We start from the raw sequence: 26,225 nt of genomic DNA on the forward strand, positions 1-26,225 counted from the left end.
AAAAAATCACTCCTGTGCCCCCCAGTTCTGGGATCCTCTGGCATCAAGCTGTTGCTCCCACCTAGTGACTGTCTTCCTGAATAAGTGAAGCCTCCTGGCCAAATCTGGGTAGTTTCTAGGGAGCAGAGGCACCAAGTTCAGGTGCCTCTGCTCCCTAGAAACCCAGGCACAACCTAGAAATATCAGATGTCTCAACCCCTAGAAGGCCCCCAAAAACTTCTCTGCTCAGAAACCACAGAATCTGCTCGTGAACTTTATGTGTGGCCTGCAAAAGGGGGAACACAAGCAAATGCAGACAAAGTTTCAACCTTTTTATTCAAAGCAGCTTCTCACAATGTATAAATACTGCATATTAGCACACATGAAAAATACAACTTCTAAGGCACCCAGAAATGTGTTCATACACGTTACAGGACCATTCACAAAGAGAGTGTACAATTTGCTCTAGACAGTCAGGATTTGATAAATCAGAAGATTATTATCCCTCAGTACTGCACCCAGTCTCAGTAAATATTTACAACACGGTGAGAAGGGGTCAGCTGTACCTGCTTTATAATTCTATGAAGTACTCAGACTTACAAATATTCAGAACTAGTTAAAGACTCTCCCATGATAATCTGGCAAAATAAAACAAGTAGCCTAATTTTGCAAAGGTCTCGGTGGATTTTGGTGTATGCTACATCCATGATCAAATCCAAACACTCCTAGGGTGGGCTGGATAAGTTTTTGGTAGCCTGCTTCATTATCAGAAGTTTGGTAATAAGCCTTACCAATAGAATACCACTTCTTCAGCATCAATCATTTCTCAACTCGTCAATGGATCAATGATTTCATCATGAATGAGAATGGAGAGAGAACTGAAGACAATTCTTCTCACACCTAACAGGAATTAGAATGGGTCATTGAAGAACAAAAGGAGGCAGACATTTGGCAAGTGCAGGATCCTACTGTTCAGTATAGACATATCTGAAAAATTCTTACCCTGGAGGTTCATATTCAGATGGAGGAGTCTACACTGGCCAGATAACCTGGAGGAGTACCAGGCCTCCACTTTTATGATATGGGTACAGGCTTGGGACTACACAGCAGAAACACCAACCTGAGATAGTGAGCTTCAATTAGAAACTCATCTTTCAGAGCCTTTTCAATATGACAACGAATCCCTCTGTATGGCCAGCCAGGGGAAGCATGAGGTTGGTGGAAGTTAGCAGTTTCTCTGCACCATCAAGCATGCACATATCCGTCTAGATGTGCCCACAATCTATGAAACTCAGGCTTTGTTAGAATAATGGAATTCTTTGGTCCTCGGTTTTATGAAAGGCAATATTGTCACAATCCTGTCAACATCGACACTGGCAAATGACTTCAAGCTGGGACTAATGGCACAGGGACAAATTAAATACTAGATGGGAAACTCTATACTCTCCAAACTTCTAGGAGTCAGCTTCAACAGCTCCAGCATTAGGCTAGATATAAGAGCTCCAGCATCAGGCTAGATGTTGGATCAATGAGATAAGGTTAAGCCATAAAAATGCCAGAGGTGAAGTTGAAAACTAGATATGGGTTTTTCTGAATGCCACACACACTGCAAAAATTTAAAGCAAATCTCCATCTTAATGGCTGATAAGTTGACTTTATAAATACGTACCAGAGATGAACCAAATAACTTGATTTTAGCCATATGATAGCCCTGGACTACTTTATGTGGACAACCAAAAGGAATAATAGTTTCTTTTGAAGTCTAAATTCTAGTTGGTTTTATTAAACCCCAAAAACAGTAGATACACTGTCAAGGAGCTCCATGATTTATGTTCTAGAAAAACAGTCCTGGATAGACATATTCAGCTGATATGTTATGTTCTACATCTAGTTTGCCTTTGTCCTGCTAAACTCCAGTTTAGTATGGCTTGATACACATAGTTCATTGATAAGACACTGAGGACACATGGGAATGCTGATTGTGTAACTAAAATTGACTTCAGATTGTCTACACAGTAAGACTCATAGGTAAACTTTGTTAACATCTCTCAGGGAGTGCTGACCTTACCCAGAATGGACATTTCCAAGTCATCGACAAGGAATCTGGGGCCAACTGCCAGGGTCGGGAGCAGGAAATGCCATTTGTTCAGAACAAATGATGGACCAGCAGCCTTCCCTATGACCGTGTCTAAACCATGTTTACAGTATGAAGGTGGCTCTGGAAAACCTGTCCTTGGTCTATTCTTATGGCCAAAGACAATCACCAAGGTGTCTATCTGGTCCCTGCCGCCATCAACTCAATCAAACTCTTCGGATTAGCCATGAATTACAGACTGCATTCAGTCCATCAGCATGGCTTACGTTGCATGGAGGAAACAACCCGTATTACCCTTTTAAAATTTTTTTGCAACAAGCTTAAGGCTCTGTTCACAAACTCCATCAACTGCCACACAGTGAGAATTTATGGGGAGATCTTAAACTACTTATGTAGTTGCAAAGTTGAAAAATTTACTGATCCTAATGGTAAGGCTTATTCACAAATTCAATACATTTTGAAATTATACTTCAAACGCAATTACTTCGAAAAAAGATTAACCTGCTCTCCAACAATATAAGAGCATTATATTCTAATGAAAAAAATTGGCACCAAACCAGTATGCTATTTTTCGAAAGAACAAGTGATATTAATGAAAAATATTGCCTAAAATGCATATCCTAACTCATCACAGAAATATAAAAGTTTATATTTTGAAAATATATACTGTATTAAAGTCTGTAAGCATTTCAACCAAAATTTGCAGAAATAACTAAGCAACACTTATCTACAACAAAAATATACATGCAAGACAACCCCAAATGGTTTCCCTTAAATATCTACAAAGGCAAAGTGTAGATTTTTAAAGATTATACAAAACCATTTACAGAGAATAAAATAAAATACTTAAGAAATCTCATTTAGAGTCTTAAATACTGTGTATATTAGTGAGAGTGTCTAGACTAATATATACAACAGATCTAAGTGTCTGAATACAGAAAAACAGAAGATAAGCAATTCTGCATTTTAAATATTCACTTAGGAAGATTTGAAGATGTTTCTATTTGTTTCTCTCTGTTAAAAAATTTCCACAGAAACTAGATTGGAAAATTTCATGAATGTGACTAAATTCCAAATAAAAAAAAAAGTTTACAAAATTTTTCAAACCAACAATTAATGGGAAATGCAATTCAGCATTCAGTGAAGGCTATTTTTAAATGTGGATATTCAGAGATACAGTTGCATTGTTCAAAGTCTATTGTGATTATTATTTTTCCATCCTTATACTAAACTTCACATGGGAAAAACATTTTCATGCTTCAGAGAGAACATTTCCTAGTTTAATCTATACCAAACAAGAATGATATTTTAAATCAATTCTCTACTACTTTCTCATAGCTATCCAATGTCATTCTTAGTGATTTTGATGGCTGTTACCCAGACATTATTTCTATGCTGGAAGGGGCACGTTAAGTACATCAGCATTAGGCTGTGTCTTCCAAATGGTGGTGAGAAGGTCTGACCACCCTAACAAAAGTTCTGCACAAAGTCCTCTTGGAACAGGGTTGTTAACTCAGATGGTCCCATAAGATGCTGAGAGAGAGCCATCATTAGGGTTGGGGCAGAGAGGGAAGGAGAGTTCCACTGCATGGCTAACAGGATGGGAGGGAGTGGATTGCTAGAAAGGTCCCTGACTAAAGAGGTGTCCTCAATTGCCCACCCACAGCTATTCTTTCAAACCCAAAGGTAATTGCAGGATGGGGCTGCCAAAATGAGCCGCAATTCCTCAAAGACCTGCCCAGGCTCTTGGGAGTGACTTATGGGGGAAGGTAGGGGAAAATGGTAGAGAGAGGGGAGAAAGGATCCCATAGACAGAGAGGGGGCTCTGGGGTGGAAGATCAAAAATGAAAGTCTGAGCTCTGTCTCAGGAAAGCTATTAGGATAAGCCCTGACACAACCAGAGGTCTGGTATTTTCCATCCCAGATCGATTTGCTGTAAGTTACCTGGAATTCACCTACACATTATCAAAACAACTACCCAGAAAGTGAAAAATTCAGGCCACCCTGCAGCAAAAAGATTTCACCTGCTTTCACCCAATTGGTGGAACTGACTGTATGCAATCAACCAAAATACAGACTTTCACCACCCCCGTTACACCCAGGACCTGTGACTTAACAGTAAGAATTCCACCTTAAAAATGGTTTCACATTCCTACCTTAATCTTCAGAGATCCTTGAAATGTTTAGAAGTTTGGATTTGATAATACATCCAAAGCTGAAGCATTTCTAGTTCTTTCAAGCAGGGAACGAAGGTGGACACTGAGACACTGATCTAAAGGAATTTCTAAACATCCCCTTTCATGTCCAAGGAGAATCCTGACCCCACTTCAACCGATGCTGAATATAACTGCGCCCAATCAGAAGCTCAACAGAAAAGATGGGGCTCTTTCTAATGAGAATTTAGCAGTAGTGAAGACACTGTCTGCCACAATATATAAGAACCAGGGTCATCTAAGGGTTTCGGAAAGCTCACATTTGCTTTCTCAAAGGAGGAGATAAGATCCAGATAGAGCTGTGACAACAGGCATTGGGCAAAAGCAGGTGTCTCCCTATAGTAACTCCCTGTAGGACAGGTCTGCAGTCCTTACAGGATCCTACATGGACAAAGGGGAGGGTGCACAGGACTTCAACTCCATCCTCCTCTGGCTGAAGGAGAGGTTTCCCCTGCTTCCTGACCCTCATGAACTCTTAAAGGAGACAGGCTTTCCAGGGAGGGAACCAAGGTCATCAGAAGGACCAGCAGTCCAGATTAACTTGAGGGTCACTGCTTAAAGGACCATGTTTCTAGATCTGGTGTAGACTATCAACGTGTTCTTTGAAACTCAAAGCTCAGGGCCATGAATACATTCCACCTGCCCTGCCCAGTGCACCTGATTGCCAGGAAAAGATAAAGGACCACATAGAGTTAGAGAACTGTCACCAGGACTCTGTCTTCTCAGTCTGCCTCACCTCCACCAGCTGTGCCCACTTCTTGCTGCCTTATTCCACTCTCTTCAAAGAAGGGCCAAGAAAGGCTGGTGCCCAACAGGAAAGGGGAAGAAGGGGAGGGCCAAGGCCTCCAGGAATACTCAGGGGCTGTGATGGAAATGGAAAAAATCCCCCCATCCTGAGAATCTGAGAATCTAGCTTTCTCTGGGTGCCTGACCCATGGTTTAAACCTCACGCAGAACACACCCCTTCCATTTGTCTGCTCTCAACTTCAGGTTTATACCTTTCTCCTCACCACTCAAAACCACAACCCCCAACCCCTCCTTCTCTGTAGTTAATCCAGGGACTTGAGTCTGATGGTCTAACACAGCTGCCGGAGTCCCCTTGCAGCCCAGGGGCACAGGGGCAAGGAGATCTCATCCCTGGTCATTGCTCCCTATGTACATAAAAAAACTAGAAAAAAGACGAGTCACTTCAGCTTCTAGGGGGGGAAGATTCAGACCTCCAGACAGTTTCAGCAGAGTGGGAACTCTTCCCCAACCCCCTGGGAAGCCAATACCAGAAATCACTGATCACACGGAAGCAACAGACTGCAGAACCCAAGTTCAGTCATTTGCCCCAAAGAAAAAAGTCTTACTCTAGACAATATGCTATTCCCAGGTAGGGCCTATCCCCACCCCTGCCCGACATCACACAATTTGGGACTGGGTCTGTTTCAGGATCATTCAGGCTGAGAGGGCCCTTTATCTCCTTAAAGATAGCAGAGGGAAGAAAAAACTCTCCCAAGATGTCTCCTAAGGACAAACCTAAGGAACTAGTATTCTATTATTACAGCTGAGAACCGTTTTACACAGAGGTGCAGCGCTATTCCTTTTGTCCACAGAAATCCTTCTGTTTTCATCTCTCTAAACTTGATTTCTACATGGTTCATTGCTAGAATGCACCAAACGGCATGAACCTTGTGTGGGATTTGGTCCAGGGCAGTATGAAAATAGTATCTGTGTGAACAACAGACATCACAATATATAAACAAAAATAAATAAATAAAATAAGTCCAAGGAAAGAAAAAACATTTCCCTAGTAGTTTGTTTTTGCAAAACTAGCTTTACATATAATACACATAAATTATCAGAATTTCCACTTACATTGTTTTAAAAATATATATTTAACAAAACATTTCTAAATGTACAATATCTGGGTTTGTAAATCACTCAATTGGGTTTTAAGACCAAGCCCTAATAGCCACACAGATTTGCGTCGGAGAGGAGACTGAAGCCAGGTGTGCACAATCATTTTGCTCACTGGTCTGGAAATTCCCTAAGATTGGTCGTCCTCTGACACCCGATCTAAATACAACCAGAGAGAGCCATGATGGCCAGGTCTCCAAGTCAGAGGCACTGTGTAGACACAGCCTGAGTCAGAAGAATGGGAAAGTGGTCTTCCCCTTCCTGGACCGTCATGGTGCATTTCAGCAAGTGGGGAAAGGACAGCAGCGCTTGGCGGAGCCCTGGGAAGATACAGCCCCGGAGAGCTCTCTGGCCAGGTAGGGCAGGGAGGTGGGGGAGGCCAAGTATGCTGTGTTTTCCATCCTTTACACAAAATCAAACCAAGGAGGAGCAACCAAAGGACACGAGGAAATGGACACAACCCTAGGCATAAAGAGACACCTTGACAAACTCCTTGGCCGGGGCAGACACTGTGCTCTGGTTTCCAAAACACAGGGCAGAGCTGGAAGTTGGGGGCCCGTGAGCTGGGGCCCATCAGACTTCATAAATTTTGTCCTGCAGGTAGCTGAAAAGGGAGTCAAGGCCTTTGGAGGAGCTCCAGAGCTGCTTGAGCATGAGGCATTCCTTCTCATTCACATCTTCCAGCACTGATTTCAGGAAGCTCCGCACCAGGCATTTGGACTCCTCTAACACCTGAAGGGAAATAGACAGGCCTGATTAGCCGGGCAGTGGGGACTCTGCTCCAGAACTAGGTACCTGGCCCATGGGGCACTGACCAACCTCCCATACTCACAGCCAGAGAAGGCTGCCTCCTCCAGCCTGGGCCTTCCCAGTCCCATGTTTCCGGCACGGCCATGAACGGTTCCCAGATGTGTCAAGACGTGGAGCCCTGAGGCCCTGGGATGGCTCAGTGGGGCCCATGTCACCCCAGACCACTAGAGGCTTGCCTGTTACCCAACGGTGATACAAACACAGAGTCTTTTTCTATAGGTGTCATGAAAAAGTGTGGGAGACACTGTTTTAACCTCCCGTGATTCATTTTCATGATCTGTTGGCAATAACTCAAGGATCACTGAGAACACAGAATAAGACGATGAAATGAACAAATGGTTGTCACAGTATCCATACAACCCACCCTAAGAGCAATGCCCCGTGTTCAGGCTACAGTGTTAGTAATCATGGCAGTAACAACTAATAACACTCAAAGCTATCACCTTCATAATCATTATAGTAAGGAGTAAAAATCATAGGAATGAATAACAATCATCACACCCATAGTAATAATTGTAGTAATGAATAATAATGATCATAGTAATCACGGTTATAAATGTAGTAGCTGCTGTCCACAGCTATGATAAATGATCATAAATGATCTATGATTATTCATTATTGCTATATTATGTATATACACATATGTATTATATGTATAAACATATATGTATATAGGTAAACACATGTATATATGTATCTACACTATATTATACGCATATTACATTATGTATAATATATAATTATGTATGTATTATATATTATACATAATATATACATATTATGTATATATAGTATTAATCCTACAGTGTTACTATAATGATTACTACCATCATCATAGTAATGAGCAATAATCATAGTAATGAGCAATAATCATAGTAATAATAGTCACAGCAAAGAGCAATAATCATAGTAACAATCGTAATAATCACAGCAATGAGCAATAATCATAGTAACAATCATAATAATAATCACAGCAATGAGCAATAATCACAGTAACAATAGTAATAATCATAGTAATGAGTAATAATCATAGTAACAGTAATCATAATGAGCAATAATCATAGCAATAGCCTTAGTAATGAGCAATAATCACAGTAACAATAGTAATAATCATAGTAGTGAGTAAAAATTCATAGCAGTAATAGTAATACTGATCATAGCAATGAGTAATGATTGTAGTAATATTTGTAATAACTATAATAATGCCACTATGATCACCATTATCCAACAGGATCTAAGAGAAATACTGTTCCTGGATTCTTTCATTTACTTCTCATGACAACCCTGCAAGTAAGTAGTCTTTTGATCCCCATGTTACAGATGCAGAACCCAAAGCTCCATGATGTAAAGTGGCCCAGGGGCTGCCTGACTACTCAGGGGTAGAAGGAGCAGGAAAACCTGGTCTGGCTGATTCCAACAGCCACGCTGCTGCTGCCGCCCTCTGGCAGAGGTATGGCCAGAAGTGGGGCCTTCGCGCATTCTTCGCTGGCCTCCACCAGCCTCTCCTGAAATGCCTTCAAACAGAAAGAAGCAAGATGGCAGCTCCCTGGCTCCAGCAGACTGGGAGGGGCTGCACCCTCACTCCCCTGCCTGGGCTGGAGGCTGCAAGGTGGTGGGATGAGCTGCCAGACCCAGCTGGCTCCTTCCCCCTGGAATGGCCTCGAAGAGCACCATCTCCCAGAGGCCATGGGCTTTACTCTACTGGAGTAGTTCCTTTCTTGGGAAACCCCCCCAGCACTCCTGAATTCACAGCTGTTGGCAGCAGAGACCTCCTTGCAGTATTCCTTGTCCTAAAAGCCTGTCCCCTCAGGTGTCCTTCAACAGTTGGTTTCACCTGAGCCTCTCTTCCCTGCCACAGAACAGGCCAAACCCCTCCCTGCAGCTTGCAGGCCAGTCTCCCACCCTCCTTTTCAGTCACATGTTTCCTAGCATCCCCGTGCCACCTGACCGCACACCGCTGCCTACACTCCCTGTGGATTTCCTGTCTTGAGTGCCCTCACTCTTGCCACTTCCTCTGCTTAGAATTTCTACCTGTCTCTCCATGAAGCTAACCCCAGGGTGATCAAGCACCCCTGTTTGCCCACAACTAAGGGGCATATGGTTTGCCTGTGTCCCAAACCAAATCTCATCTTGAATTGTAGCTCCCATAATTCCCGCATGTTGTGGGAGGGACCCTGTGGGAGATAACTGAATGACGGAGGCAGTTTCCCCCCACACTGTTTTCCTGGTAGTGAATAAGTCTCAAGAGATCTGATGATTTTATAAGGGGTTTCCCCTTTCGCTTGGTTGTCACTTCTGTCTTGTCTGCCGCCATGTAAGACGTGACTTTGGCCTTCTGCCATGACTGTGAGGCCTCCCCAGCCACATGGAACAGTGACTCTATTAAACTTCCTTTTCTTTATAAATTACCCAGTCTCGGGTATGTCTTTATCAGCAGCGTGAGAACAATGGGGTTTCCTGGGATGCAGGATTTTCAGTCCTCACACCAGGAGAGTCCCAGACAAGGTGGGGCAAATTGGTGACCCTAGTCATTAGTAAGATTAAAAGAGAATCCACATGAAGAGATCAGCAATGCCTGTGGCCCACGTGAGTGTTCACTAACAACCTGGAGACCGCCACCCCCCACTGTCACCCTCACCCCGAGGGCACTGTCTGTTCAGCTTGCAGGGGGCAGGGCTTAAACACAGTAGGTGCCAACAGTCAGGGATGAGGCCCAGCAGGAGAAGCATGACAGCCGGGTGTGACCACAGGCAGAGGGAGACAAAGAAGGAAGGGGCAAGGATCTGGCCCCAAAAATGCACACAGCAGCTCCCTGTTTCTCAAGCACAGAGCGACTCCTAGAGCCTCAATCTCCCAAAATGCCTCTCTCAGCTCTGGAACCGGCCCTGGGACCGCAGGAGTGGCCTTGTCTCCACCTTCCCACAAGATATTCCCCTGCTGTGCTCTGAGTGACTGTTATGAGATAAAATCAACACTTAATTAAAAACCACTGCCTCTGCGGAGGTGTTATTTGTTTATGTATTTTTCAGTGCATCTTCAAACAGTGACATTTAAATGTGTCGAGCAGTCGGTGGAGAAAAGAAATGAAATAGAGGCATGGTGTGTACAGCTTTCTCTAGTCATCTTCCAGATGGGTTCAATATTTTTTGTCCTTATTTGCCTTTGCTTCTCGTTTCTTTGAAAGCTATAGATGTTTTGTGCTTTTGCGTGTGTTTAGGACTTTCTTTGAAAGCAGTGACGCTACCCTAGAGTATCCATCTCTCCTGTGAGGTTTCTCTGCCTGGAGATGATGGAGAATTTGTAATAATGCTGACTGTCTCCCTCTGATTGAAGCTGTCAATACTGAGAAACGGCATCTGTTAAATTGCAAAGGGTCTTTTGCTTATTCCCTGTGCGACCTCTGGCAAGTCATTGAAGCCCTCTAAGCCTTGCTATCCTCATCTGTAAAATGGATCTATCATAAGGACAAGCATGCAGGAGGCGCAGGAACTCACCACGGCACTGCAGGATGCCATCTCCTTGACCCGCAGCATGACCTCCTGGCTGAACGTGGTGGGCCAGAAGACCTGCGACACCAGCCCCCTGCTGCAGGCCTCCTGGGCGGTGAGCTTCCGCCCACAGAACAGCATCTCATTGGCCTGAAAAAGCAAAAGCAGGCGAAGACTGAGGGCCTGGAGGTCCACCCATGTCCCTCAGCTGGTCCAGGGCTTGCCACCTGCAACCATCCCGGTTCTGGAAGGCATCTCGCCTTCCAGATCCTAATCTTATTTTGGGGTCAGATAAGCTTTGGGAATTGCACAGAAATGTTTGTGCCCATGAGCAGAAGGTCCACAGCTTTCATTAAATTCCCCAAAGGAGCTGTGTATTTACTGTGACTCTGTATGCCCCCACACCCCTCCCCATTTCTGGTGGCAGACCCATGGGCATGGGTTGTGGGTTGCGTACATTTCAGAGCTGATGACCCAGCCGTGATGACGTCATTGGCAAGCAAATGTACCCAGCCCACGCCAGCCCAGGGATAAAGAGATGCTCCCCCTCTAGATAATAAAGCTCAAGTGGGGTTTCCAGCTGCAGGTGTGGCGGAAAAGTCTTTCTTCCTCTGTGACTGCAGGCTAACATCAGTGAGCCCAAGGACCATCCATGGCTGTGTCCTGGCCTGTGGAGAGGTGGGGCCACAAGGAAAGGAGAAATAGGGGAAGAGAGAGAGAGAGAGAGAAAGATTAAGAGAAAGAGAGAGAGACCTGATGGTACTTGAATTCCCCAGCCCTGTCTCCCCAAGGGAACTGCCACTTCTGCTTTCCAGCTGGGAGAACCATTAAGCTCCTTTTTAAAAAATTAAACTGGTTAAAGTGCTTCCATCACTGGCAGCCAAAAAGGTCCTGAATAACACCACAATACCAAGGCAGAGACGTGCATCTCTCCCAGCAGCTCAGGGCTGGGCAAGGGCACTGCCCAGTCGTGAAGGGCGGAGAGCAACCTTCCCTGGGCTCTGGTGACCTGGGATATCTCTGTACTATACTCCCCAGAGTATTTCCTTTTGCTTTGAAATCCGCAGCTGTCATACAAGGTCTGGGAGGAGCTACATAGATAAGGTCCTAGACACAGACAGAGAACGTGATAGTAATAAGCTACAACTGACAGACTGTGACTGATAATTAGGACATAATGGTCAAATCCATGTGATAGGGTCCGCACGGCCGGCAACGCCTTCCCCACCTGCTCTTCTCTCCTGCCTCTATGTGCTAGCTCTTCTCGGGTTGGTGTTGAAATGCCAGGCACTCTCAGGCCTCCAGAGCTATGCGTAAGTTCCCCCACTTGGTTCTGGTTTTGTCACTGATGGTTCATGATGACCCAGAGGTCAATCTTTCACACCAGAGTAGAGGGCAATCTTTTATGTCGATAATAAGTCTTAGCATATGCTTGCTTGGTTCAAGATTTGAACACAAATGGAGGCCTTGATGCTTTCTGAAGAACACCTCAGTCAAATGAACTCAGCAGAAGTTCAATGGGAGAAGTGGCAAATGGCCATATCTGCTCCAATGAACCTGGATTCAGATCCACTGGAAGCTACTCCCTGGCAGGTGCGAGTTACAAGGCGAGGCCCCCATTCCTACGGAAAGGCTCCTGGCCACCCCTCAGACACCACACCCTGCAGTGCCCTCTTCGAAGAGAGAACTTAGGGGTATTATCCAGAAGCCTAAGGATTCAGAGAGAAAGGGGATTCTTGGGCGCGGGTAGGGTGTCCCTGGTGAAGACCCATAAAATTAACAAACAACCCACTCTACAGCTAAGAAAACAAGAACATAAACAGAGTTTAGTCACTGATGTGTGACTCTAGGCAAGTCACTTAACGTCACAAAGCCTCAATCTTCTCTTCTGTCCAAGAGGCATCATGACAGCACCAAGCTCCCAGCACAGAGGCAAGGTTAACTGAGAGGTGCTTAGAACAGGGCCTGGTATGTACTGAAGGGGTAGCAGAAATTTGCTATTTTTGTTATGGTTGGTGATGTCATTTTCAAAACAGAACACAGAGGAATATGAAGGAAGGAAAAGGGACAATACTTATCAGCCTCACTATTGTAACAAAAGCAGGACTTGAGAGATGAGAAGAATGGGCTTGCAGGCCCTCAGATGGAAACAATGGGGGATGGAACTGCAAAGGAAGACAAGGAAGAAGTCCAGTGTAAAAGCAAGTGCCCTTGCACAGGTGCTTGCCCAGGTGCAACAGCCACAGTCCTGAGAATGTGCGGAGCTGCCTCAAGAGCATGAGAGTAATGTCAAAGGTGGGTGTTGTCCTTCCGATAAAATCAAGACATCAAAAGAAACATCCTGGAGTCTGTTCCTAAAAGGGAACAATTCACAATAGCCGTGGGGCCACAATGGACTGTTCTCTTTTGAAGAGGGAACTTAAGGGTATTATCCAGAAGCCTAAGGACTCAGAGAGAAAGGGGATTCTTGGGCGGAGGTAGGGTGTCCCTGGTGAAGACCCATAAAATTAACAAACAACCCATGCTAGAGCTAAGAAAACAAGAATATAAACAGAGTTTAGTCACTGGCATGTGACTCTGGGCAAGACACGTAACGTCACAAAGCCACAATCTTCTCTGCTGTCCAAGAGGCATCATGACAGCACCAAGCTCCCAGCACACTTTGCAGGGCCGAGGAGGCAACACTCCGCCTTTTCTCTGGGGTTGCAGAGTTTGGCCCTGTCACCTAAGGGGTGCTTCTCTGGCAGTTTTGTGGGTCTCCTGTGACGTATGGCATCTGCTGGCAGATGCCCCCAGTGGACCCCGGGCAGACCTTGCTGAGATAGGCACAACACAGAAGGCCTAGCACCCTCCCCGGCATGCCAGGCTCACAGGGGCCACCCCACGCCACTGCCATGGCCTCATCCCTCGCCCTCTCCCCACCATCCTCACCAGGCCCCAGCCACACTGACCTGACCACTCTCAACCCAGGGCCTGCCAGGCCCACTCCCTGCTCTGTTCTTCCCTTCATGCATCCTCTGCCTGGAATTCTTCCGTCTGTTCAAATGTCACCTGCTCAAAGGGGTCCTCTCTGAACAAGGTGGGACCTCCTTTGAAGACACAGAGCTGGGGAATAGAAGGTCTGAAGAGCAGGGTTTTTGTTCACCCCTGGACTCCTGGTGGGTGTGGCGAGCCAGGCACTTAGTGGATTTGCAGTATTTCAAGAAAGGGAGAGGAAAAAGGGAGCTGACTGGCTAGAGGGGGCTGGAAGGAGAGGCCTCCCTGAGAACCTTCTGAGATCCAGCTGGAACCCGTGCTTATGAAATAAGGATTAGCCCATCAGAGCTGAGTTCAGAGTCCGTGGCTGCTCTGAACAGCAGAGGTTGCCTGAGAGTCCACAGGGGAGGAGACGTCAAAGGAAGCCCAGATCCAGCAGCGTGGCGCCTCCAGCGCCTACTCAGACCAGCTACACGTTCTGAACCCCTCCCTGGTCCTGACAGCTAATCTCAGATTCACCCCTCAGATGTGGGATCCATTTAATAACAGGCTGGGTTCGGAGCACAGACAGCGGAACCAGCCAGTTGGTGCTCAAATCCCACAACTGGCATTACCACTGCATGCCTTTAGACAACTCACTAAACCTCTATAGCCTCAGTCTTCACATCCGCAAAGTGGGGATCACAGCTGTCCTGCCTCAGAGGAGTGTGGACTGCATTGACAGCCCAGCCCAGCACACAGCAAGAGCTTCCTACGTGCCAGCTGTCATCACTGCTCTCCCCTGTCCAGACTTGCTTCTGGATGTTGGTGCAGAATCTGACCACAGCTTACAGTGGACTCTGCCGCCTCCGCTGGACAGTGGCTCTGTCTGCCCCACCTGGTGACATGACTTCTCTGAGCTTGACGTTCCATCTGTAAGATGGAAATCGCAACCGTTTCCACATGGGGTGGAGACTGCTTTGTGTTCACTGAATCCTTTCCCTCTTCTTGCTGGACATGTGCTGGGCTACGTCTCCCGGCCTCCCTTGCAGGCGCATGTGGCCAGAAGCTGAGTCATGGCCAGTAGCACATGAGTGGAGGTGAAGATGCCCCTGCAGGCCTGGCCCATGAAGCCCTCCAGGGTGATGCTTCTGGCTCTCTCTTCTCTCCCATTAGTTGGAAGTGAGGGAACATTTACTGGACGGGAGACACCTGGGTCCCCAGATAGTGTGGGTGGCTCCTACACCTATGCTGCACCACGCAAGAGTAAGAAGGCAAGTTTTGTTGTTAAAGCCACTGAGACTGTGGGCTGCTTGTTACAGCACCCAGCCAATCCTAAGACACGCCTTCAGGGGGTTGGAGTGAGGAATAATTGAGACACCATGCAGAGTGCATGGTCCATACACTGACATCATCGCCATCTTCTCAGGCCAGGCTACTCCATCTGGCACTGAAGGCATGAAGGATGTGAGGCAGCCAAGCCAATCCACAGGCTGACAACACCCTCAGGCTTCTAGCCCCATGAAGAGCCCCTAAACCCAAGGCAGAGGAAAGATCCTGCTGGGACCCAAATCCAGGTATCACAAGAGGCTTACCAGCGCGACGCCCAGGATCTGGGGGAAGGTGTAGGAGGAGCAGCCAGCAGGCGTGAGGCGGATGGTGGCATAGGGCGTCTGGAACCAGGCCTTCTCACTGGCCCACACGATGTCACACAGGGGCAGGATGGAGGCACCCAGGCCCAGGGCCGGCCCATTGATGGCCACCACGATAGGCTTCTTAAACTGGATAAAGGCCTTCACAAAGTCCCTAGGAGAGAAAGAAGATCCTCTTGAACAGGTGACTACAGCTTGCTAAGCCCCACTGGAACCCTTGACTCTCCCAGGTGCTGTGAGGAGCACCCTCAGGTCGTCAGAGGTGAGATGTGCCAGGCAAGGGCCTCACTGCCTGGACATGGAACCACCAGCTGTCAGATTTTCTGAGGTATACTGATGGGGTCACTGCATGTCCTGGTTTGCTCAGATTGCCCCAGTTCATGCCCCATGTCCTAGCACTGCACCCAGTTACCATCTCCTTCCACTCTCAAAAGCCATGGCTTAGACAGTAAGTTATATGGGCACCCTAGGTATTGACAGAATTTGTATATATCCTGAGGAAGTCAACCTGAATATTAAGGTGCAGAACCAGAACCAAAGGGAAGGTGTAACAGGGAGGCACATTTCAACTCAAAGAGAGAAAGAATGTTCTAACATCTCTGGCCAAAGGTGAATGGAGTGGCTTTGTGGGGTATGAATTCCTCATTCCTGGAGGTATTTGCATTTTAGCTCGATGATTAGGCTGGGTGATGCTGTAGAGGGACTTCAAGCTTCAGATGGTGGGTACACGTTGGGATTGATGACATTTAAGATTTCTTTCAAAAATCAAACCTAGGATGGTCTGATTCTGAATTACCTGCAGGGATGCCAGACTCATCAAGGGTGGTTCTAAAATGCTGAATATGTTAGGATGGCTCTGACTAAAATTGGGCTCCCTGTAGGCAGAAGCTAGAATCCTGGCTACAAGACTGGGCAATATTTTCTCTCCCTGCCCTTCTGCACTGAGCAAGGCACGTACCTTTACCAATTACACAGAGCCATCAGCAATGACCTCTATTTCCTTTGCCTCAGAAGGCTTTTTGCCTTTTCCTAGTTGCTATGTATAATCTATAAAATTTTAATATTCATCTGGACATGGAGGAAAGACACAAGATGCCTAGTAAAGTCTGCATCCTTCATTACTTTCAGAGGGAAGATTAGAAAGTATAAGAACTCACAAGAATAAAATCCAAATGCCCATGACCTTGGTCTGACCTTGGCCTGCCTCAGCTTTCCTCTCCAGGTTTCCCTCACATCACTCTTGCCCCTGCTCACTGTGCATGAGCCACATGGGCCTCTGAGAGTTCTTAGAAAACACCATTATCAAAATTTGCAATCACCCTAACTATTTGCTTGTTTTTAGATTCTTCTTCCCCTTTAGCTCCTTAAGGACACCCAGAGGTCTGCCTGGGGCACCGCTTGGCTTCCATCAGTATTGGAATTAGCACTCAGTAAATAGCTGTTGAGCAAACACATGAGTCTCCCAGAACAAGAACAAAGACTGCAGAGGTGTGGCAATGGTGAACCAGCTCTTCACCAAACCTGTTTTCCCTCTTCTTCCCAGGTCTGCTGGCCGGCCACATTTCCCGTCTCCGACTGCATGTAGCTGTGGCCAAGCCACCAAGTGCTGGCCAAACAGAATGTGAGCAAAAACTCACCAGTACCACTTCCAGGTGCACACCAAACCTCCCACCACGGCGTCCTCCAAGCCCATTCATCTTGATGAGCACAGCAGTCTTGGAAGACATTTGCCAAGCCACAGGATGGAAGAAATCTAGGTTCCTGAGTCACCAATGGGAAGACAGCCACAGGCTGATGGTGACATCTATTTTAGGTTTATGTATGTGAGAAGTACATTTCTATATATGAGGTTTACTTGTTACAACAGCTAATACTTAACTAATAAAAAAGTTGAGGCCGGGCACGGTCATTCATGCCTGTAATCCCAGCACTGTGGGAGGCTGAGGTGGGTGGATCACAAGGTCAGGAGTTCTAGACCAGCCTGGCCAATATGGTGAAACCCCGTCTCTACTAAAAATACAAAAATTAGCCGGGTGTGGTGGTGGATGCCTGTAGTCCCAGCTACTTGGGAGGCTGAGGCAGGAGGATCGCTTGAACCCAGGAGGTGGAAGTTGCAGTGAGCCGAGATCGGGTCACTGCATTCCAGCCTGGGAGACAGAGCGAGACTCTGTCTCAGAGAAAAAAAAAAGGTTGAGCTGATTTATCTCTTCTCAATCAATACTGTTCCTTCCCCCAAGTCTTATCAAAAGTTGTGGATATCATAATGATATACTGGGATCAGATTCAACTGCGAGAAGTCTACTTAATGTTCTGCCAGGGTAGAAGGTATCTTATGATCTATGTAAGTCATCATGAAAGTACGTGCCTCTGACTCATGCTTGAGGCATCACACTCCTTGAGATGGTGGAGTTAGCTCTCAGTCCCTGCTGGCCCCCAAAAGGTACTACTTCAGAGAGGGAGTTCTGGCTCCATGACTTTTGAAGCTTGGTATTCGAGTGGCCCATCTCCTGACATCATTCACTTCCTAAACTAATGGTGAGGTTTTCAGTTAGGTCACTGGTTTTTGCAAGTGCTTTTCACTGAAAGCAATTTGGGGTCTGTGGGGGATATGGACTTTTTTGTAGAATCCTTGGGGGTTTGGATGATTTTTGTCAAACATCCCATTCCTGAGTGACCTCATACAATTCCAGAGTCTTAGATCTCAGAGGTGGGAAGGACTTTAGGACTCATGGGGCCGTATCTTCCACTCGGTGCAGAATTCCCTCCATAACATTCCAATGATGCATCATTCCGCCTCTGTTGGACGTTTTTAATAAAAGAGGATCCGTGCCTGTCAACACAGCCTCCCTGCTGTGGGTGTCCTGTAAGCCTCTCTGATACTGTTGCCACCTCAGCTCCATCAACCACATGACATCCTTTAGGAATGGACTGCAGCCCTTGTGACTTTCCAGAGCTTTCCTCTGCAGGACCCCAGAGCCTTTCATTCTGTGTTTTCCAACCTGAGATCCGTGCAAGGGAATCAGGGACGCAAGGGAAAGGGGACCAGGCGTGCAGAGCTCTGACCCTCCACCCCAGCCCCTCCTGTGTCATCCAATCTGCCTCGCACTTCATTTCCTTGATATGAAAATGTCACCTGATGTTTAATGAAGGCCACCCCCCATCCTCTTTCTCTCACCTCGGGCAGTAGATCTCTATCACTGGGAGCCAAGCAGCAAACAGGATATTGCATTATGGGCCCTGCAGCTCCGATATCTGATCCTTCTGCGATGGCGGGGCTGCGTGGGGAAGATTGTACGCCACCTTCCCCCACATCCAAGGCCATCAGGCTGACCTGACCCACACAGCTTCCTCTCCTCTACCTGAGCCCTGTGGCTTCTGCCTGACAAAGCTGCTGGGCTGCACTGATGTGGCAGAAGGAGCAACAACTTCAGAATCTGAAAGACTCAGAGTAAAGTCTCAGTTCTGCCCCTAACTAATGGTGAGAACTTGGACAGGGTGCCTGGTCTCTGGAGCCTCATTTTCTCCCTCTGTAAAATGGGAAAATCAATGATGTTGCCCCAGATAGGGCGTTGAATAAGAATCCAAGGAGACGGTCCATGCAGGGTGCTAGCCCAGTGCTGACACGCAGGGAGCACGCAATCCCTGCTGCTATTATTATGGGTAGTGCATCTGCTGGGGAGGGTGGACAGAGTCCTCATTCAATTCTCAAATTGGTCTGTGATCCATTCTCCTAGGCTACAGGTGACCCAGAAGCAAAACTCTGCTCACAGGAATGTCTCAATTTCCCCTGGAGCAATCGGCATTTCTCTTGTGACCCAGTTACCCACTCCCTTTAACCAGAGGCATGGAGGAGAACCCTCCCCCAGCCAAAGCTCAGAGCCAAGTCAGCCAGTACAGGACCAAACAGTGACCACCATCCTGGGGCCCCCAGAGAGGTCCCCGGCAGGCCACTCCTTAGTCTCCAACCCACCCCTTAGTCCAGGCGCCCACTCCCTGGTCTTAGACTCAGCTTAGCTAGAAGTCATGGCTAGAAGTACCAGCAGTAGTGACAACAACCGTAATAATACGTCCAAGAACATATTAGTGCCAGGAATAGCCCAAGTGTTTCACATAGAGTATCTTTTTATTCTTTATCCTAGCAACACACCAGTGAGGCCAGTACCATCACTTTGATTGTTCCCATTTTCTGGATGAACTAATAGGTGCAGAGAGATCCGTGACATACCCAAGGCTCCACCACCAGCAAGTGCAGAGGCAGCTTTGAGCTCAGGCAGCCTGATTCCAGGGGCCATGTGGGCAGCTGCTAGCCAACACTGCTTTCCTGAATACCACGTTTGAACAAGCCACCTTGTCACCTATGACAAGTTCAGAGGAGGCAGACTCTTTTCAGGATGGATCCTGGAGAGAGGCTTCTGAACAAATCACGTGAGCTCTCCCCAAATCTGCTAGTTCATTCATCAAACATTTGCAGAGTGATGAGTCCCAGTCACCAGTCCCGGTCACGTGTATGCAAGTTTTCTTTAGGCAAGGATGAGGAGGGGGTGAGAGTACCACTCACGGGGTGCCAAGGCCATGCGGCATGCCTGGTCAGCCCTACCAGGAGCGTGTCCCAAGAGAAGAGATGGGGGCAGTTCTATGTCCAAAAAACGTTTCAGCCCTGCTAGATTTTGAAGGAAGTTCTTTCACAAGAGATTTCTTGTAAGTATGCTAATACACCTAGAAAATCCACAGGAACAGGCACAGAACTTGCAGTATGAATCAAGCTCCTTTCAATGACAGTGCGCTTCTCTCAGGACACCCCTCTGGAAATCCACAAAACGTTCTCTGCAGAATGCTTCGCTGCCACCTTGTGTCCCCAACTCCAAGTGTGGCCTCCAAGGCAGCACTCCCGAGTTGGGAGAGCTGGAGATGCCTTAAAAGAGTTTGGTGCTGATGGGTGAGCCATAGTCTCTTTCTAACCCCGGGAGCATCTGTCTCTACACGGCCACATCTTCTGCACCTCCATCCATCTTTGCTCATGGTTCTCACCTTTCTCATGCCTGTATCACCTCCTTCCTCACACTCATCCCCTTCATAACCACCTTTTCTCCCTTGCATAAAAGTAAGAATCTCGTGTTTCTCTTAGTGCTCTCAGTCAGTGGTGCAGAAATCTGGTTAGCATAGGGCGGGTGTTCTCAACCCTGGCTGCACCTGAGAACCACCAAGGACGATTGACATCAAAAGATACGCTGGCCCCACCTCAGCCTAAATAACTCAGAGTCCCCTGGGGATGTTGCCAAGCATCAGGGTCTTGGGAATGCTCCCTTGGGCCTCTCTGTGCTGTCAGGGCTGGGAACCAGTGGTCCAGGGGACATCTCCTTTCCCACGCCCCCATCCTTGCTAGTTCATGAACTAGCAACTTCTGCTCCCTTTGAAGCATCGAGAAGAATTCCTCCTGCCTCCGCCATCTTGCCCTGTGCTCTGCCTAAGGGGAGCTCACTTGCCCGCTGAGATGGCAAATGTCTGAATTCTAATGGCCATGTTTCCCCAGAACTACTCAGCTGGGAAAATCAGGAGCCAGTTTGGGCCCCAGGCCCCAGCCACATTCTCCTACAGCTGATGTTTTCAACCCCATCTGCCTCTGACACCTCTTTCTCCATGAATTTGGTTCTCAAGAGTCCAGAGATGCATAGATATCACGCTGCAGACCCCAATGGGTAGAGGCTACAGGGACAGGAGAAAAGGTTTTGCCCCTCAGCTTTGATACATCTAAGACACAAATGCAGGGACAAGCCAGGGAGACACTTCCCTCACCAGAGAGACTGGGCGTGCAAAGCCACAGGAAGGAACCATTCAGTGGGGGCTCTGGGGAAATCCGTCATGAGACCTGACCCCCTGGGTACCCTGTTTCGGTTCAGCTTCCATCCCTTCAGTGACCCAGCTACGATACCTTATTCCTGCATGCAAGAAGGACCCCCATGCCCTCCCCACGCTGGGACAAGCCTCATCACTGTCAATCCAGGGCTGGCCTGGGAGTCCCACCTTGCCTGCAGCTGTCCAGGATAATCTGTTAATAGACCCCATCCAGCAAAGGTGAACAGCTGCCCACCAGAAGGAGCAGCCATTGAGGATGCTGGGCAGAGGTCAGGATGGGCCCTTGCCTAAGAGGAGAGCCTGAAAAGATGGGGCTCTTTGAGCTGCTAATGATTTCCTTCCAGGCTGTATTAGTTTCCCAGGGAACAGTCACCACAAACTTGGGGGTTTAAAACAATCAAAAGGTATTCTCTCATAGTTCTGGAGACCAGAACTCCAAACTCAAGGTGTTAGCAGGGCTGGTTCCTTCTGGAAGTTCTGACAGAGAAGCTGTGTCAGGCCTCGCTCCCAGTTTCTGGTGGCTGCTGGCCATTCTTGGAGTTCCTTGGCTTGAGGCTGCATGACTCTAAGCTCTCCCTTTTCTGTCACATCACCTTCTCCTCTGTCTGTGTCCCCTCTTATGAAGTAAGTTCTTTCTGCGTCTGGAGCCCACACTCCAATCCAGGATGATCTCATCTCAGAACTTAATCACATCTGCAAAGAGCCTTTTTCCAAATACGGTCACCTCCACAGGTTCCAGGGATGGGTACGTGGACATATCTTTTGGGGGCCACACTTCAACTCACTACAAGGGGTCTGCACGCTAATGAGCTGTGCATGCATGGAGTGAAAACTAGGGGCTGTGTCAGCCAGGTTTCCCTGGGCTTCTGGAAATCCAGCTAACACCTCCACTGAAATGGGTAAACCAGATAAAGACCATGATTGATGCTCCACGGGTCACAAAAATGGGCACTCATTTCTCTGGATGGGCTCTGGTGGCCTCATGCATGAGGAGAGAAGCATGCTGGAAATCCTGTGGTCCCCCTTTGACACATGGAAAGGCAGTAGTGAGAGGGCATAGCTGGGACCTGGCAAAGCGCAAACCGTGTGGGCACATCCAGGAAGCCTGTGCCTCCATAACCACAACACCTTTCACATTACAGTGCCCAGGCTCGTCATGTCTCTTCTGGCAAGGATTCTGCAACAGGAAACACATGGGTATTTTGGAGCAGGGGCTCCAATGGCTGCTTCACCCTGAAGAGGGACTCAGAATTCCACACACAAGAGCATCCTAGCATCACCTCTTGGAGACAACGCAACCCCTCAAGGCCCCCTATAGCCACATGGGAATCGGCCTCCCTCTGTGTGGCCCTTCTACAGAACCATGGAGACTGGAGGCCCCAGAAAATCCCTGACTTGTGGCCTGAGGCTCCGTGACACCATGTGGAATAAGTGTTCCTTCTCATGTGACCAGAGGCGTTCCTGAATTGTGACTTGTCTGATTCCTAAGCAAGATACAGCAGCCCCCGCCAGGTGAACACTGGGTGACAGCTGTAAACCAGCTAAACGGCCGTAGTGTCTAGAAATGACACTCACTTACTTTTGATATACTGATAAAGAATGGGGAAATAACTACCCTTCAGTGTCCCAGAAGGGTACTCATTGTTGGGACTGGATGTCACCCCCAGGATCCCAACTTTTGCCCAGGGGCAATTAGAAAGGGGGAAATACTCTGTACCCCATTGGGTCTGCAAACACACAGCTGCCCAGGGAACGCCTCCATCAACCTCCCCACTGCTGAGCTACAGCAGTGCTGGGACATACAAACAACCAGACAACCAGAGACTCTCCCCATCAGGCAAGGGGCGGGAGTAGTGTGGATAACACATGGCCACTACCAGACTCAGGCCTTGATAGCAAATAAAAAATCTTTCCGATCAAAAGAATGAAAGTGGGATCTAACCTAGAAGGCAAAGCATCCCTAATTTTGGCAGGACCATGGTTAGAGATGAAAATATAGGATGCCCAATTAAAATTAGAATTTCAGAAAAATAACCAACATTTTAAAAATGTAAGCAGACCTCAAATATTGCACAGGATATACTTATGCTAAAAATAAAATTCCTGGTTGTTTGAAATTCGAATGTAACTGAGCGGCCTATATTTTTACTTGGTAATCCTAGGCAGGACCCCAAGGTGTGGGAACAGGAGCACAGCTCACCTGATGGCTTCTGCAATCCGAGTGCTCTCCTTTCGCCGGTCGCTGGACAACCGGCCAATTAGGTAGGAATAATCCAGGCCACTGCAGAACACGCTCCCCACTGCGCTGAGGAGCAGCAGTTTGCTGTCGTCTGTGGCTGCGTTGCAGAGCGCTCGCCGGACTTCTTTCATGATCTGCCGGCAGAGATGAATTTGCAGGGATGTTAAGTGCCTATCCTGTAAGCCTGGGGCTTTCAGACTGCAAGACAACCAGAGGCCTGACCCCCTGAGGGTAGAGGCCAGGGAATCTGCTTCTGCCTGTGCAGGGAGCCTCCCCTGAGTACAAGCATGAGTCCAGAGCAAGGAGAAAAACACTTATCATAGCCAAAGCCCTCCAGCACCATCCCCAGAGAAGGCAGAAGAGTGCTAATAAGGAGGCAGTGTGGTCACTGGCTGCAGATCTGGAAGCCTGGCCTGGAGTCACTCAATCCTTGGTAAATCTCTGCAAATCTTGTTCTGGCATTTGCTTATTTAGCCCTTTACAAGATGTGGAAAAAATCCATGCACAGCCCACGTTGAGGGATGTAAGCCATCTCTAGATGACTCAATTTAATTATTATACATCCTTGCTCATCTTTCATCCAGCTCATACCCCGCATGGCTTGCAGGTGCCACATGGCAAGTGGGCTTTGGCATCAGATCCAGACCTGGGCTCAATGTCCCACTGGAGTTCCAAGCCCCTGGTCCAAATTCTGGCTTTGCAACTTACTAGCCATGGGAACTGAGCCATGCTGGTTATTCATCCTCAATGTCCCCATCTATAAGTGGGTGGATCCACTCTCAAGGCCTCCAGTGAAGAATAAATGAAAGGAAAGGTTATGCTATGGCCACCTGCAGGTTCACATTCCTGGGAGATAGTGATGAATTCTGGATAAAAGGCATTTTATTCCTCCTCTTCATGCCAGTAAAGGTGCCATCTGACATGGAAGAACTGTGCTGGCCACCCTGCTATCATGGGACAAGTTCCCCTAATCTCCTGCTTGAGTCTCCTGCATGTATGCCCTAGGATTTTTAGGACTCTATGACCTTGTCTTAGGCAGGTGGAGAGGAGGACAGAATTTGGGAGACAGACACAGGTGCCCTCGGTAAGTGGTTAAGACCAACAAGTGCTACCTTAGCAGTGAACACGTACTGCAGGCCAGGTACCCTGCTACATGGGTTCCAGCCTCCCCAGCACCAGTAAGTGGGCACTATTCTTACTTCCAGACCAGGGAACAGATGCCTAGAGAGGTTGTGACACTAGTCCAAGGCCACACAGTTGGTAAGTGTTAGAGGCGGGTTTGAGCCCTGGCCTGACTCACACAGTACCTAGTCTATGCACTTTGACACTGCAGATTCCCATTGTCTGGCCATGGCCTTCCATTCATGGAGAAGGAGAGGAGTCAGCCCCAGAGCAAGCAGCCAGCCCGGTGGGGGGACAGGCAGGGGTGGGGCAGCTAGGAGAGCCCGGAGCTCCCATTTATGACCCTGCAGCCTTCTTCGAATGTCTTGCCTGGGCCAAGCCCATATTCACCTAATCACCTTTGCACATGCCAATCTCCCCACCCCTTGTGGGGTTGCCCAGGCTCCTTGATTCTGAAAGTCCTCTATGACCCACCCTATTCTTCTCCCCCTATTCTCCCTTGTCCAGCACCCCCATTTGTTTTCTTCATTTATCATACATTTACCTGTCTTACCTACTACTTGTTTGTTTCCTGCCTTTTATTTGTCCACACTTGCTCAACTGTTATTTTAATAAAGACAGGAATGACATCTCTCTTATTCCCCACTGTATACTCAGAGCCTAGCACAGTGCCTCGGGTATGGTGGACACTCAATATCTGCTTGTTTAGTCACACAGAAACTCCCTCATAGCCCTTTTCCTCAACTTCAGAGGAAATTAGGCAGGCTGCTTGCTCACCCACCTAGAAGTCTTTACAAGGCCAACTCAAAAGGCACCTGTGAAAACCATTTAAAAGACTGTAAAGAGTTTGCCACCAAAAAGTTTGCACCCCATGAAGGCTAACTGTGTTTACGCTCTTCAAAGGCATGCAGCCGGGCTGTTCAGCTCCTCATCACATGAGCAACTACTTTTGGATGAGCCTGAAGGTTACAGGGCACTTGCCCATGAGTACTTGCACCCCCAACCCCTTGTGAGGTGGGCATTATTACTAGCTCCATTTTATAGAAAGGGAAACTGAGGCTCAGAGAGAAAGGTGACTTTCTCAAGGCAACATGTCAGGAAGTGGCAGAGCCTGCGCTAACAGACTGGCCGGCTCAAAGCTTCCTGCTTAGACGGTACAGGCTCTGTCTGCCCCAAGCACTTTCAAACTTCGCTGCTCAAAGTGTAGTCCTTGGAACAGCAGCAACACACCCCTCAGGAGGTGGCCAGAAATGCAGAGTCTAAAGCCCCAGCCCCGACGTATTACAGGGGGTTCCAGAAGGTCCACATGCACCTCTGGGGCTACGGTTGGGCACAAGCTCCACTTCTACCCCACAGTATCTTGGGTGTTCTAGGATGAAATAATTAGCCTCTTCTGGTCTCCCTATTTGTAAAATTCAGAGCTACCTCAGATGAACCAACAAACAAGATGCAAGTAGACTGCTTAGTGCAGTGCATGACACATACCCTGCAAGATGTCCCCTTTTATATACTGACCCTACAAAACAGGTCAGCTTCTGCCCCAAGCACTTTCAAACCTCCCTACTCAAAGTATGGTCCTTAGACCAGCAGCTTCACATTCCTAGGAGCTGGCTAGAAATGCAGAGTCTTGGGCCCCAGCCCAGACCAACAGGATGAGTTTCTTCATGTTCATGGGACCTGCAGGAAATTCATACGCATGTTATTGTTTGAGAAGTGCTGCTTTAAGATGTGAACTCACTTAGCCTTCTGGGGGAGTCACTTGTTCAAGCTCCATTTTATGAATGACAAAATCAAAGTAAGTGACTGTGAGAAGTTTGCAAGTATGGGGTGGAGCTAGACTAGGACTCGGGAAGTCAGACTTTGGGGCCCACGTCCTTCACCACAGGCTAGGCCGCCTCTCAAAGTATCAGGGCTTTT

General features: G+C 47.7%; 1 protein-coding gene across 2 annotated transcripts in view; it reads right to left on the minus strand.

Moving 5' to 3' along the window:
* Nucleotides 1–298: 298 nt before the first annotated feature.
* CDYL2 (chromodomain Y like 2) overlaps nucleotides 299–26,225 on the minus strand; it is a 217,850-nt gene continuing 191,923 nt past the window's right edge. For both annotated transcript variants that reach the window (XM_054453182.2, XM_054453183.1), the window contains exons 4-7: nucleotides 23,148–23,320; nucleotides 15,038–15,248; nucleotides 10,494–10,637; nucleotides 299–6,921 (exon numbers count right to left, since the gene is read on the minus strand). In XM_054453182.2, the coding sequence (XP_054309157.1) occupies nucleotides 6,763–6,921; nucleotides 10,494–10,637; nucleotides 15,038–15,248; nucleotides 23,148–23,320 (687 nt within the window). In that variant the 3' untranslated portion in view covers nucleotides 299–6,762. The remainder of the gene's footprint in view (nucleotides 6,922–10,493; nucleotides 10,638–15,037; nucleotides 15,249–23,147; nucleotides 23,321–26,225) is intronic.

Source organism: Pongo pygmaeus, chromosome 18, assembly GCF_028885625.2.
Source record: "Pongo pygmaeus isolate AG05252 chromosome 18, NHGRI_mPonPyg2-v2.0_pri, whole genome shotgun sequence".
Classification (NCBI taxonomy): domain Eukaryota; kingdom Metazoa; phylum Chordata; class Mammalia; order Primates; family Hominidae; genus Pongo; species Pongo pygmaeus.